Source organism: Prionailurus bengalensis, chromosome D1 (assembly GCF_016509475.1).
Source record: "Prionailurus bengalensis isolate Pbe53 chromosome D1, Fcat_Pben_1.1_paternal_pri, whole genome shotgun sequence".
Classification (NCBI taxonomy): Eukaryota; Metazoa; Chordata; class Mammalia; order Carnivora; family Felidae; genus Prionailurus; species Prionailurus bengalensis.
Genome location: NC_057346.1, coordinates 109455140 through 109469001, shown reverse-complemented (window position 1 = coordinate 109469001; position 13862 = coordinate 109455140). Strand labels below are relative to the sequence as shown.

At 58.7% G+C, this 13862-nt stretch overlaps 2 protein-coding genes and 1 pseudogene across 5 annotated transcripts; 1 reads left to right on the top strand and 2 right to left on the bottom strand.

Moving 5' to 3' along the window:
- Positions 1-1248: 1248 nt before the first annotated feature.
- On the bottom strand, positions 1249-6732 carry LOC122484381 (annotated as a pseudogene).
- A 1965-nt stretch (positions 6733-8697) lies between these two features.
- Positions 8698-11046, bottom strand: DRAP1 (DR1 associated protein 1). Of its 3 annotated transcripts, none has more exons than XM_043582570.1 (7): positions 10746-11046; positions 10428-10500; positions 10223-10316; positions 9804-9923; positions 9590-9704; positions 9287-9375; positions 8698-8916 (listed from the first exon to the last, which is right to left on the bottom strand). In XM_043582570.1, exons 1-7 carry the CDS (start codon positions 10785-10787, stop codon positions 8811-8813), a joined length of 639 nt encoding a protein of 212 aa, XP_043438505.1. In that variant the 5' UTR covers positions 10788-11046; the 3' UTR covers positions 8698-8810. The 3 variants fall into 3 exon arrangements, with proteins under 3 accessions (XP_043438505.1, XP_043438506.1, XP_043438504.1); XM_043582571.1 differs by having other exon boundaries at positions 9590-9683; positions 10746-11039; XM_043582569.1 differs by having other exon boundaries at positions 9590-9923; positions 10746-11004.
- A 170-nt stretch (positions 11047-11216) lies between these two features.
- Positions 11217-13473, top strand: CD1H11orf68 (chromosome D1 C11orf68 homolog). Of its 2 annotated transcripts, none has more exons than XM_043582568.1 (2): positions 11217-11365; positions 12060-13473. In XM_043582568.1, exons 1-2 carry the CDS (start codon positions 11232-11234, stop codon positions 12814-12816), a joined length of 891 nt encoding a protein of 296 aa, XP_043438503.1. In that variant the 5' UTR covers positions 11217-11231; the 3' UTR covers positions 12817-13473. The 2 variants fall into 2 exon arrangements, with proteins under 2 accessions (XP_043438503.1, XP_043438502.1); XM_043582567.1 differs by having other exon boundaries at positions 12057-13473.
- The last annotated feature ends 389 nt before the right edge of the window (positions 13474-13862 follow it).

Here is a 13862-nt window from a genome sequence, read left to right as displayed (position 1 = left end):
GTCGCATTAAAAATGCAAGACTCAAATCACATTCTGCCTACAAGAAACCCACTCTAAATGTAAAGACACAGACAGGTTTAAATGGAAAAGAATGGAAGAAGGTATATCATGCAAACACTAACCCACAACCGAAAGGAAGCAGAAGCCACTGTCAGCCAGGCATCCAGGAAGGCTTCCTGGAAGATGTGACACTCGAGCTGAGTTGTTTTGTTTTGTTTTGTTTGAGAGAGGAGGAGAGAGCACAAGCAGGGGAGGGGTGAGAGAGAGAGAGAGAGAGAAACAGAGAGAGAGAGAGAGAGAGAGAGAGAGAGAATCCCAAGCAGGCCCCTCACTATCAGCATAAAGCCCAATGTGGGGCTCCCTCCCACCTGAGCTGAGGTCGGAGCCTTAGCTGACTGAGCCACCCAGGTGCCCCACCCCTGAGCTGAGTTTTAAAGGCCGTGTAGTATTAGGGACTGTGAAGACCGAGAAAGCCCATGTGGCAAAGGCAGGGCCGTGCTGCGAAATACACGGAGCATCACCCCAGAGCCCAGACTCTTACGGGGTCCTCCACTCTCGAGCGTGGTGGGGGTGCGGATCCTGAGGGACCTCCCGAGGAGGTCCCTACCCCATCATCAGCGTCCCGCCCCCGACTGACCCGCTTGCCTGCAAGGTCAGATGTGGCTCCAAGCAGAGGAGGCAAGCAGGGGCAGAGAACCCACAGGGCAGAAACTGAACTTGAAGCACTTAGGGGAAAGGGAAAGCGAAATGTGGCCAGCACGGGGGCACAGGCCACAGCGGAGACTGTGGCTGGAGACCAGACAGCACATCCCCTCACAGGAACAAGGAAGGGGGAAGGGTCACGTGGCCCCGGGGGCTCCCCTGAGCTCCTGGCACAGCGGGCACACTCACGCCCGCCTCTCTCCTCCCCTCCCCCGCTTCTTTCTTTCCCTTCTTGACACCCACCGCCCAGCCCTTCGGTGGGTGCTGTTCTCGGTCTGCCGGTTCGCCACCCCGACTAGAATGGAAACCCCCGCCCCCTGGGAGCAGGTCCTCAGGTTTGTTTTGCTTTGTTTTTGGTTTTGGTATAGAGAAGGTGGTTAGTTTAACCACATAAAAACAAAACAAAACAGAAAGACAATCAACCTGAAACCCCTCTTACTGGTCAAGGTACTAATCCCCCCACCCCCACCCCCCGGCTTCTTGCCCAATCATCCGGCTCTTTAACACACACACACACACACACACACACACGCACACAGAGTCTTCCACTTTTCCAACGAGTATTTATTATCAGCTAAGCCATGATTCAGATCCCAGGGTGCAAATCACCATGTACCCAGGTCACCCTCCAGCACCCTGGATGGAGGACAGAGGAGAGGTGGGAGGAGCCAGTGAAGATCTTCCCAGGAAATGTGCCTTCTGCCCTGCAATTGTGCCAGGCTGGCACTCAGGATGTGGGACAGAGGGACTTGTACACACGCCAGTGCCATTTGCACAAGGAGCCATCGCCCCTTGAACAGTCATTGCCCTTGGGACAGCGCTACAAGTCCAGGGAGTTCTGGCAGAAGTTCCTGGTCTGATTCTGGCGGGGAAGCGGCTGTCAAAGGGGCAGTCTGGTAGTTCTTGATTATGATCTTGATGTCTTCTGCCGTGGTGCTTGCTGAGTCCTAAAGACACCCCTGAAAGCAGCTCGAAGGTCAATGTGACCTTCAGCGAGGACACCAGAGTCCGACCAGAAGCCGCAGGTTGTGAATTCTTTTGTGCCTTCCTCCCCAGAGCCTAGACGGGGCCTGGCATGGAACAGGTGCTCAGAAATATTTGTTGACTGAGTGAATGAGAAAAACATACATGACCCCATAAACACGGCAGGGCCACTGTTTCCCTGTGGGTTGAGGCCACCTTGTGGGTTGAGCCCATTTTGGAAAACGACAATTGGCAATCTCTTTTGTTTTTATTTAAACTTGGGAGCATAGGGGCGTCTGGGTGGCTCAGTCGGTTAAGTGTCCGACTTCAGCTCAGGTCATGATCTCTCAGTTCGTGGGTTTTAGGCCTGCATCGGGCTCTGTGCTGACAGCTCAGAGCCTAGATTGAGCTTGTTTCAGATTCTGTGTCTCCCCCCTCTTTCTGCCCCTCTCCCACTGGTGCTCTGACTCTCTTCTCTCTCTCTCAAAAATAAATAAACATTAAAATTTTTAAAAAATAAATTAAAATAAAATAAACTTGGGAACATAGACAGGAGCAGCCCACGCTTCTTAGTTTGGGACACTCTATGCATCACAAGCTTCCCAAAAAATGAATCACCAGCCTCCGTTTGAAATGAACTTTCCCCTTCAGCCTCTCCCCAGTCCTATTCCAGCTTCCCATAGCTCCCCACTCTTGCGTTTGACGCATGCCCTTCCAATCTGCTTTCCAGGCATTGAACTCCATATACATCAGTGATGGGAGGCACCATTTATTAGGTGTTTACTATGTGCTGGGCACTGTGTCAAGCACTTCGTGTATCAAATCTCATTTAAACATCACGTGTCCGGGGCGCCTGGGTGGCGCAGTCGGTTAAGCGTCCGACTTCAGCCAGGTCACGATCTCGCGGTCCGGGAGTTCGAGCCCCGCGTCAGGCTGTGGGCTGATGGCTCGGAGCCTGGAGCCTGTTTCCGATTCTGTGTCTCCCTCTCTCTCTGCCCCTCCCCCGTTCATGCTCTGTCTCTCTCTGTCCCAAAATAAATATAAATAAAACGTTGAAAAAAAAATTAAAAAAAAAATAAACATCACGTGTCCTTGAAGGAATTGCTACTATTGTCCCTACTTTACAGATGAGAAAACTGTAGCAAAGAGACCTTCTGTCAGATGCCCAAGGTCACGGAGTAATTGGCAGAAATATACAAGATGGTTGTGTTCCTCTGTGTTTGTAGTTTCCATAAACACAGCTGTGCTGTAGAGGTTGGTCTGTATTTTTCTGTTTTTCACGCAATACTATGTATTGAAGCTTTGTCCATGTTGCTATCTGCTATGCAGTTCCCCAGGGACAGATACTTAGCCTCCGGCTCTTCGCCACCTCAAATCACACCCAGGACACATCTTTCTATTTGCGAGAGGTTTTACCCCGGAGTGGACCTGCCGGGGGGCACTTAGCTGTCAGACCTCCTTTTCTGACATCCTCACTGGTTTACACTCCCACAAAAAGCACCAGACTCCCATTTACCGACTCTCCACCAGTTATCTTTTTTTTTTTAATTTTCAATGTTTACTTATTTTTGAGAGAGAGAGAGAGAGAGAGAGAGAGAGAGAGAGAGGGCATGAGTGGGGGAGGGGCAGAGAGAGAGCGAGACACAGAATCTGAAGCCGGCTCCAGGCTCTGAGCTGTTGGCACAGAGCCTGACACGGGGCTCAAACTCACCAATGAAGAGATCACCAGAGCCGAAGTCAGACAGACACTCAACCAACCGAGCCACCCAGGTGCCCCATCCACCAGCTATCATTTTTACCTGACTTCCTATTCTTGCCCATCTGACAGGTGTCACGTGGGATCTTGTGTTTTCCTTTGCAGCTCTCTGATTGCCACGGGTGGGGGGGGGGCAGAGATCTTTGTCCTTAGGTCATTTTTCTTAAAGTGACATTTGAACACGCACACACACGCACACAACAGGAAGGATGTGATTTCAGAATGCAGTTCACTCTGATGAAAGGAGGTGAGGGTCCCCCATCGCCTGCCCCGCTCCCCAGCTACGAGGAGTCCCCCGAGGGCGTCCAGAGCCACCGGCCATTCTCACAAAGGCTCTGCCCAAGGAGAGGAGGGACCAGGCCCCCTGTAGAGATCTGGGTGCTCCGTGTCATTCCCCTGCCACAGTGCCCGTGGCCTGGAACAGCGGGAACGCGGTTCTGTCCGTGCCCTGGAGACAAACCTATCGCACCTGACAAGGGACGGCGCTTGGGTGAGAGGAGGAGGCCATTAACTCCATTTCCCCACACACGGACCCCAGGACCCCGCCCAGGCCTGTATACGAGCCCCCACCCACCTCCGAACCGAAGAGCAAACTTAGGCTGCTCAGCTCACTTCGCGAGCGAGCCTCAGTCTCCTCATCTGTGAAGTGGGGGTGATGAGGACACTTCTCCTAGAGACAGGCTGAGATAATCGGGGACTCATATCACAGTGACGGGCTGCAACATGCTTGGCCTCCTGTCACAAGGGGTGGTGTCAACAGCCCCATTTGATGGAGGTCAAGAGGTCGTCACACAGGTCACACGGTGCGTCTGATCTCAGATCTCCAGGCCAGTGGATGGTGGGCAAGCTCACCCCCATCCCTCAGCTGTCCCTCCCTCACCCTGGAGCCTCCAGGTCAAGTAGCACCCAGGGCAGGTGTGGATAGGAGCCCACAGCACTACCTTCTTCCCCTCAGGAAGCTCCCGAGGCCCTGAGAGGCGGCCACAGAAACACGCCCCAGCCAAGGTAGGCCAAGTACAGGGCTAGTGGCTAAGTAAGGCTCCTGGGTGGTGGCCGAGGTAGTGGGAGCTGGGGAGCCCAGGGGAAAACGGACAGGCTCAAATCGCAGTCCTCTAGGACTTTGCTTTTCCTGTCCCTTTGCCTGGAGCCCCCTCCTCAGATAACTCCTCACTGAGCAGGGTTTTCTACTCCAATCTCACCTTATCATCGTCTCCCCTGAGCCCTGTTGGGGATGGCTGGGGCCACCCTGCCTGCCCCAGGACTCCCTACCCCTCCCTTATTATGCTGTATTTTCCCCAGGGCAGGCGTTACCATCTGACATACCGCTCATCTGCCTTATTGTCTGTCTCTCCCCATCAGAAATAAACGCGGAGAACACGCATAATCGTCACCCCCTATAATAACGCCTAGCGTGCAACAGGTGCTCAGTAGATAGGTAAAATTTTTAGGAGCCTATCATAAAAATGCACATCTTAAATGTGCAGATTTCACGTATTTTTATATACTACCACCACCCAGTTCAAGTGGTAAAACATTTCCAGGGGGTTCCTTTGCACCCCCTCCCGGCCAACCCCCACCTCCTGAGGTACCGTTATACTGACTTCCCCTGTCTGTTCCTGAACTTCACCTGAGGGATTTCGATCAATGCGTACTGCAGGGTGTAGTCTTGCGTTTGGCTTCTTTTGCTCAATATAACGTCTACAAGATCCACCGTGATGTTGCGTCTAACAGCTGTCAGTCCTTTTCTAGTGCTGTTCTATTGTACGATAATCTATCATTTATTTATTCGTGCTCTTGTCGCTGGGCATTCTGGTTGGTTCTGGCTGGGGGCTATGAACAGGTGGGTGTCAGTGGCCACATGCCTAGAAATGGAATCGGACCGGGGCGGGGTCGGGGGGGGTGGGACGTGTGGGTCAACAGACTCCAGGAGAAGGTGCCAAACCATTTTCTAAGGCGGCTGCACCCTCTGACATTCCCACCAGCAGCGTGAGCTCTGGGGCCGTGACCTCCTCCCCAGCACCCGGTGCGAGCACGCTGTTTCAGGCTCCGGGAGGGGAACTGTGGTACCTCCTCTCCCTGCTGAGTGAGGATGCTGGGTGCTCGAGGAACGTTTGCTGCCTGAATCCCCAGGGGCGCGGTGGAGGGAGACTCTCCACTCAGCAGGGAGGGCTGGGTCCACACCTTTCGCCCGAGGGTGGTAGCCCCGGGAGGCCACGGTGCCTAGAAGCTGCTGGTCATTTCACACACTGGTCACAGTTACACCCCAGGGCGCAGCCAAGTCTGGACCGAGGCATTTGGATAGGACTTGGCCCCAAGCTCAAGGCTCCCCCGTGAAAACAGAGAACAAAGGGAGAAAATCAATGGGCCCGGACAGGGCTCTGCAGATGGAATGCTGAAAGCTGCGGCTCCTGGTGCCCAGTGGCACCTGCCGGGCCCAGCCACCCTTCCCATTCCCAGGATGCACCCAGAGCCCAGGCCCAGCCAGAGGTGCTGTCTCCCCGGAGTCCCTGCCCTCACTCAGGCGGCTACGTTCCTAACACTTGGTAAGGACTGGGTCAGGCCCTTCCCAGAGGCCTGTGAGGTCAGTCTGGCCACCTAGCCTCCCTCAGGTGGGGCCTTGTGACAGTTCCTAAGGGAGGTGAAGAGCCAACGGGGCCACTTCCAGCCCTGGCCCCAAAACCCCTCCGTGGTCTATGAGCTTGCCCTTTCCACAGTGACCCTCAAAGTCATGGGTATTTCGAGTTTGTTACATCGGCCCTTTGTCCTCACCAGTAATTAGTATGTATGTTACAGCACACATAACTGACATAGGTAATCGCTAGCCCCATTTTACAGCTGAGAAGACTGAGACACAGACATGCTATAGGATTTGCTCAAAGCTAATAAATGGAGAGGTCAGGATTTGAATCCAGGGCCTGGTTCCAGAGGTTGTGCCCACCAGCCCACTGCCCAGGCTAAAAAAGCAGGCCTGGAAAGCAGAGGCGCAGGCCAGCGGCTCCTGGCATCTTTCCTCACCTGCGCCTCCTCCAGCCTTTTGCCTGGAGGCTGCTCCCAGCACCCTGGCCTCCTTGCCTCTCCCAATCCTCCCCAGCCTGGTCGCTGCGAACCCTCTCAGTTCAGAACCTCACCTCTGGACAGAGCCCAGCAACAGGCTCCAAGGGTCTCTTCCTCTCCCACCCCGACTCATGACACCTGCTTGGCACGTCCTCAGCTCAGCGGACCCCAGTGGCCACCTTCCCCGGATGGGCCCAACTTACTGCTGGGGAGAGCTGCTCCCGTTCCTGGGCCTTTGGGAACCGCCTTCCATTCATGGTCCCCGTCAGCCAGAGTTCTTTCAGTTACGAGTGACAGAAAGCCAACTGGCTTCGAGAGGGAAAATGTTTATTGGCTCACGTGACTCAGAAGTCCAAGGTATACAGGGTTCAGGCAAGACTGGGTCCAGGTGTCATCAGACGTCAGTATCTCTGAGCCTCCTGGATCTGCTGCGCTGACCGCATCCTCAGCCAGGAGCGCTCCTCGGGGTGGGAAAAGGCTTCTAGCAGCATCCGGCCTACATTCTGCCCGCTTTGCTACCCCGGTGTGGCCACCATCATCCTCTCCGAGGCTCCCGAGTGGGTTCCTTCCTGCCTCCAGTGCCACGGGAAACCTAGCGATCTTGTGAATACCCTTCCCCGACGGTCCCACCTAAAGTCCCAAGGGCTCAGGTGTGTTGGTTGGCCCGCACCACGCACTGTGGCCACAGTGTGTCGTGTGATGTCCCCACCCGTTGACATCAGGGAGTGGGGACAGCTGCGCGTACTATAGGTTGGGGTTGTCCCCAAAAGATAGCAGGGACACTATAACCAGAGGGGGAGCAGAGGAGAAGCAGACAGGACCCAGCTGCTCCTAGGCTCCAGGCCCATCCACGCCTGCCACCTGGCCTCCTCTTCCCCAGAGAAGCCAGACCCTGTCAGATAAAAACCGAGTGCCTCAATGCCCCTGCCAACCCCCCTCGTCACCTTGCACCTTCCCCTGGTCAGGCTGGGGTCGGCCCCAGGCGACCTGACCTCACCACATCCGCCCCCTCCCATCCCCGGTCCCCTTCCTCGCTACAGCTGACATTTCTTCTACCTTAGGACACAAAACCCAAAACTGTCCCCTCTGTCCTCGTTCCGAGCCACAGCTCTCATCTCCGCGTCTCAGCCTTGAGCACCTCACCTCGGCTTCTCACCTCCAGCTCCCAGCCTGTCAACGACCAGCAAGCCTTCCCTAAAGCCTGCAAGGTGTTGGGACCGCTGACCTCTCCCTCCTCCCAGACACGCTTGCGTGGGCACTGCCAGTGGCCCCTGGGGGCGGCTGCTCTTCAGTCTCCTTTGGTGGCCTGTCCAGGCTCCACCCTCTCTCCCTGAGGCGAGGTCATCCACTCTCTAAGCACGCACATCTGTGTCCAGGCCCCTACGTTCCAGTGCCTTCTCCCCAGCAGCTTCACAGGCACCCCAAACTCGTCACAGCCTAACACCTAATCTTGCTCTCTCTCTGTGTCCTCCAGCTGGGATGGGGGGGCCTTGCCCAAGTCACTGCAGACAGAAACCTGGGAATCCTTAAAGTTCTCTCCCTTTCAGCCCCACTTCCAGTCAGTTCTCAGCACGCTTGAGTCTGCTAACACGCACCTCAAGTCTGCCCACCGTCCTCCACGTCTCCTGCTCAGCCTCCCCGAGCCCCTGCTCCCTGAAGGCGCGCATCTGCCTCGTGGGCCCCCCAATTCCAAGGTCTGCTCAGAAATGGGGGCGGACTGCCCAGCTGTGTCACTGTTCCTGCTCGAAAGCCGGTCTTTGGGGCCCTCGACAGTCCCACCTACCTCTGCTCCCTCAGCTCCTTCCCACATACCCTTAGTGGCACCAGACGCAGATTTCTACAGCGTGCAAGGCCTCTTCCCGTTACTTGTCCAATCTGTCCCTTTGCAGCAGCCCGGGGAGGGCAGAATAGCCTCCATCAGAGAGACACGAAGAGGCCAAAGAAAGACAGGCGCCTTTCCGGGGTCGTAAAGCACAACGAAACAGGCCGTCCCCCAGCATAAGCAGCACCTCTGGCTTAGGCCCTACACCACCGCTCTGCCCGCCTTCCTTCTGTCAGCGCCCCTGCTCCTACCCTGGCAGAATCGTGGCCTCTGGCCCCTCCCTTCACTCTGCTACCCTGCCCACCACCGCTCCTGGCCTCAGCCCAGCATGGGGAATGCAGGTGGGTGGATGGGAAGGTGGCCACAACGCCCTGGACATAGGCTGGGACAGACACTGGTGTTCCCTTTTATTATTAATCGTTTAATAAATTTAAGAACAGCTCTACCTTCTCTCCTCCCCCCAGAGCAACTAAAACCAGCTAAAAGGGGGTGTGGCCTGGGGGGCAGAGGGCGCTAGGAGTCATAGTCTTCTTCATCCTCTGCGTCAGGTGCTGAGGGGCCCGGGGGGGCCGGGGGCAGAGGCAGACTCGAGGTGAAGGGCATGAAGGGTGTCGGGGGGCTGCAGGGCAGAAAGGAGAGAAAGATCAGGCCGCTCTCCAGGGCCCATTCCTGCGCACTGAGCCCTACCCTATCCCAGTGAGCATGGAGCCCACGGCTCCCTGTACCAACGGGCAGCCAAGCTCAGAGAAGAGAAGGGCCCAGAGCAGGTCACACAGCACCAGTTCAAGCCCCATTCACCAGGGCGGGGTGTGGGTGGGGGCAGGGACCTTCTGAGAGCAGTCTCCTGCCTCTAAGCCCTCCTTGGTTCCTCCCTTCCCATCCCCCAAATCTGCCACAGCCAACAAAACCAAGTGGCCACGGAGGACAGGAAGGACAAAGTCAGCCGGGAGGAATCTGTCAGCCCCCTCTGGTGCCACTGAGCGGCTCACCTCTGAAAGTGGGCAGGGGGGTGGCTGGCCTGTGGTGGAGCCTGTGACGTCTCCTCTTCCCCATCAGTGTCGGTGTCGTCAGACTCATCCTAGGAGCAAGACAGGGTTCAGAGGGGACAAGAAAAGCATGAGGCCATTGCCGGAGAGCCTGGGAGTGGCAGGGACAGCAGACTGACCCCTAGAGCCCCAGTTTACAAAAAAACCACAGGTGAGGATGGGCCCAGGAGTCCAGCCAGCTCAGGCTGATGCAAAACTGCTCTTTCCCACCACGGGGTAGGGCAGAGGGCTGGGGACCTCACTCACCTCCTGCTCCGAGTCCGTCCCCGACAGCTTCTTGTCCTTGCCTTTGCTTCCCATCCCACCATTCTTCCGGCCACCGCTGCCTGGCTTCCGGCCCCTTCGGGAAGGCACAGTCCATCTGCCCAGAGGCCTCACCACTCCCTGACCACCCCCCAACCACCCCCAACCCTGGTGGCCTTGGCCTTCCCTGCCTGGACACCTGGCCCCGGCTCCCCACCTGCGGGCACCCTTGTCCCCATCCATGTGGTTGTCTTCCCCGTCTCCCTGCATGTCAGGCACAGAGGCCACCAGGTCCTTCAAGAAGTCAAACTGCTGCTCCAGCTCAATGCACTGCTTCCTGGAAGAGGTGGGGGGAACATGGCATTCAGGTAGAGCCCAGATGTCTGGTCCCTCAGCAGGGATCTCTGTATGTCAGGAGAATAAACCTGGAAAACCTCCACCCCATCTCCACTACCCGAACTTCCCGATCTTGGTAGACCACCCAATCCCTCCCCACCCCATCCCCCCACCCCACCCCACCCCACCCCCCAGTTCAAACACGCCAGTGCTTGAGGCTTTGCTGGTCTCCCAGCAGCCTCCCACCTCCCCTGAGTGTGTGAACTCCCACTGGGCCCTCCCAGCTCCCAGACCACTCACAGGTGGGATGTGGTCATGGTCTTGGCGTTTCGGGACTGGGTCACCTGGCAGGCCTTCTTCAACAGCGACTCCAGGAAGAGCTCAAGCGCCCGGGCTGAGAAGCGTCAAGGAGAACACGGGTGGGGGATCCCCTGCTTAAACAAGACGACCCCGGGCTCCCTCCCTACCCCACGTCCCCCAGCCTGGCCAGGCCCCGACAGGATACAGATGATGACAGGCACAGCCGCCGCCACCTTCCCAATCTCTTCGTCAGTTTGCATGATCTTCTTGATCCGCGCCTGGGGAGGGAGCACAAAGCTCGGACCCCGTCGCCTCCGTCCCAGAAAGGGGTGCTGGGTGGGGGGGAACGAGAGAGGGTATCCCGGGAGAAAGGGGGCGGGGGGCACCGACGCGAGGAGGGCACGGAAGGGGGCGGGGCGTCCGTGCCCCCGAACACCGCGATGCGCCCGCCCCCACGGCCGGACTTGGGCCGGAGCCTCCCGAGAGCCGGGACCGCTCCTCCCGGGCCCGGCCACGTGCTCACCGGCGGGAACCGCGCGTTATACTTCTTCTTCTTGCTCGGCATCTCAGGGCCTCTCTCGCCGCGCCGGGCCCAGCGCCGCCGCCCGCAGCTTCCCGGCCCCCGGGCCTGCTCGCCGCCCGCCTGCCGCGGTTCCCCCGGGTCCTGGTGCCGCCTGCTCCGCCCCCGCCGCTCCCCACGGGGTCCTAGCGCCGCCGTTCAGGACGCCGCTCGCAGGACCCGAGCGCCCTCCCTTTGGAGCCTCCCCGGCGGAGTGCGTCGATCCCGGACCCGACCGCCACTCCCGCCCGCCCCCAAGCCTGGGAGAGCGAACGTTAGCCCCGCCCCGCCCCCGAAGCCCCGCCCCGCCCCGGGTTCCCCGACGGCCCCGCCCCCGGGGTCAACCCCTCCCCTCTCGGGCCCCGCCCCGCGGCGCGGCCGACCGGCCCGGTGGCCCCGCCCCGTGCTGCGCTTGTCTATAAAGTTGTTGTTGAGGCGGCGGGCGCTAAGATGGCGGCGGCGGCAGCCGTGGCGGGGGCGGGGCGCGGCGGCGGCGGCGGCGGCGGCGGCAGCGGCGCGGAGCCCCGGCAGGAGCGGAGCCGGGCGCGGGGCTGGAGCGGCGCCGAGCGCGGCGAAGGCCGGAGGTGACGGCGGGGCTGCGGGAGGGGGCAGGGCTGGGCGGGGGCGCGGCTCGGGCTGTGGGCGCTAATGGCGGCGGGCGCGGCGGGCCGGAGGCTGGCCCTCTCGTAGGCCCTTAACAAGCCCGCGTTCCTGTCCGGCCACCGCCCCGTTGGCCTTGGACCGGTCACTGCCCTTTCTGAGCATCACTGTGCTCGTCTTCAAGCGGGCCCGACAGTGCCCGCCTGAGAGGTCTGGCCCTACTGGGCCTGCCTCATGCTGCGTGAACGCGCGCTTCTTTGCCGCCCTCCGTTAGATCCCAGGGCTCGGGATTCCTACCGGTTACTGGCAGGACCCGGTGGTGTAGCCGGGCTGATTGCTCCCCCACCTGAATTCACGTTTCGGCCCTGACACTCACGGCAGGTGTGACCTTGGGTAAGTCACTTCTCTCTGAGCTCCAGTTTTCTGAGCTGTAAATCGGGGAGAGTGGTAACGATATTAGCAGCAACCTTTTTGCGGCGCTGATTCCGCCTCAGGTGTTCGCTTTCTCAACAGCTCTAGGAGACCGGAACAGTTACTGTCCACTGTAACGATGAGGCAACTGAGGACATTAGGTCTTGCCCAAGGCCACAGAGTTTTAGCTCGTTGGCTGCACCTGCTAGGGTCCGGCAAGTTGTAGGTCTGTCCTGGACCTGCCCTAACTGGGTTCCTTCACAGCAGGATGGAGCCTGGTGAAGAAATGGAGGAGGAAGACTCTCCAGGCGGCCGTGAGGATGGCTTCACTGCCGAGCACCTGGCCGCAGAGGCCATGGCAGCCGACATGGACCCCTGGCTGGTGTTTGATGCCCGCACCACACCTGCCGCTGAGCTGGATGCCTGGCTGGCCAAGTACCCACCATCCCAAGTCACTCGCTATGGGGACCCTGGCTCACCCAACTCCGAGCCTGTGGGCTGGATTGCAGCGTATGGGCAGGGCTATGTCCCCAACTCGGGCGATGTGCAGGGCCTGCAGGCAGCCTGGGAGGTTCTGCAGACCAGCGGGCGGCCCGTCACACCGAGTACCCTGCGCCAGCTGGCCATCACCCATCGTGTGCTCTCTGGCAAGTGGCTGATACACCTGGCACCTGGCTTCAAGCTGGACCATGCCTGGGCTGGCATTGCTCGGGCCGTGGTCGAGGGCCGGCTTCAGGTGGCCAAGGTGAGCCCACGGGCCAGGGAGGGTGGGCGCCAGGTCATCTGTGTTTACACGGATGACTTCACGGACCGCTTGGGTGTACTGGAGGCGGATGCGGCCATCCGCGCGGCGGGCATTAAGTGCCTGCTCACCTACAAGCCTGACGTCTACACCTACCTGGGCATCTATCGGGCCAACCGTTGGCACCTGTGCCCCACTCTCTATGAGAGTCGTTTCCAGCTGGGGGGCAGTGCCCGCGGCTCCCGTGTGCTGGACCGCGCCAACAATGTGGAACTGACCTAGCGTGGCCAAGTGGGGACGACCCCCTTCTGCCCCCTCCCACGCTCGGGATGGATCCTCCCGTCTTCCTCCTCTCTGTCCCAAAGAGTTTGAGCCCCCCCAGCTCTGAGGACTAGGTCAACCGGGAACTGCCTGCATCTTCGATCCCTTTGGACACTTGCTCTCTGTTCAGGGCTGATTCGAGTCCCCACCGGCTGGAGGCTCTGGCTCCCTGACGGCCAGACCCTCAGCCTCTCTTTTCACTGCTGCCCCCCTCTGTCATACAGAACTGCAGGCTGGGTACAGATTTCCGGGAGGAGAGCCTTCCTTGGCCACCGTCATGTCCAGCTGTACCTCCGTCTCCTCCTGCGTTCTGTCCTCCTCCTCCCTCACAAGAGAGAAAAATTAGCGCTTCCGGTCCCTCTTGGAGCCTTTGCAGTCCAGGGGGCAAAGGCCCTGCAGGCCTAAGCATGCTATTTTGTTGGGGGGAGAGGGTGATTGTATCCACTCAGCCCTTTGCAGAGAGAGGGGATGCCAGGGCCATGGACATGGGGCCGGCCCCTCCCTGCCATCCCCTGCAGCCTGCACCACCTTCCTTTCTTCCTTAGCTACCTTGACATGTGCCTGCTCCTGGCATTTCAATAAAACCCAGTTTGGGTCTGTGTCTTGAGTGTTTCTTAAGATGCTGTGTTGGTTGTTTCCCTGCTTTGGTTGCTGGAGAGAGGCAGGCCGGGAGAGATTGCCTCTCTGCCCTAACTGGGCACCCCTAACTGCCCCCAGTGATAAGATTCACCTCACTGCCAAGGCCGGGAACCTCTCTGAGAGCCTCTGCAAAGCCAGTCCTGCTTCCCCTCCGTCCCAAGGGTCAGAATCGGTTTCTTGGTGGTTTCCCATAAAGCTAAGGGCTTGACCCAGCCAAGTCTGAGGGACTGCTACTAGCCCACAGGGTGTATTTGTGCCAGTTAGAGAAAGGTATCCCCTTGGTCCTGGCAGTTGTAGGTTAGGGCATATGGTCTCGCGAGCAGACGGTGGGCTAGATTTCAGCAGCCTCGGTTGAACATCCTTGTGCA

Coding starts and splice junctions, on each gene's coding strand:
- DRAP1 (XM_043582569.1), bottom strand. CDS start 10,787: ATGCCGAGCAAGAAGAAGAAGTATAACGCGCGGTTCCCGCCG. Junction 9,924..10,222: donor ACCATGACCACATCCCACCT/GTGAGTGGTCTG, acceptor CACCTCTTCCAG/GAAGCAGTGCATTGAGCTGG. Junction 9,376..9,589: donor GGACGGACTCGGAGCAGGAG/GTGAGTGAGGTC, acceptor TCTTGCTCCTAG/GATGAGTCTGACGACACCGA.
- CD1H11orf68 (XM_043582567.1), top strand. CDS start 11,232: ATGGCGGCGGCGGCAGCCGTGGCGGGGGCGGGGCGCGGCGGCGGCGGC. Junction 11,366..12,056: donor GAGCGCGGCGAAGGCCGGAG/GTGACGGCGGGG, acceptor GTTCCTTCACAG/CAGGATGGAGCCTGGTGAAG.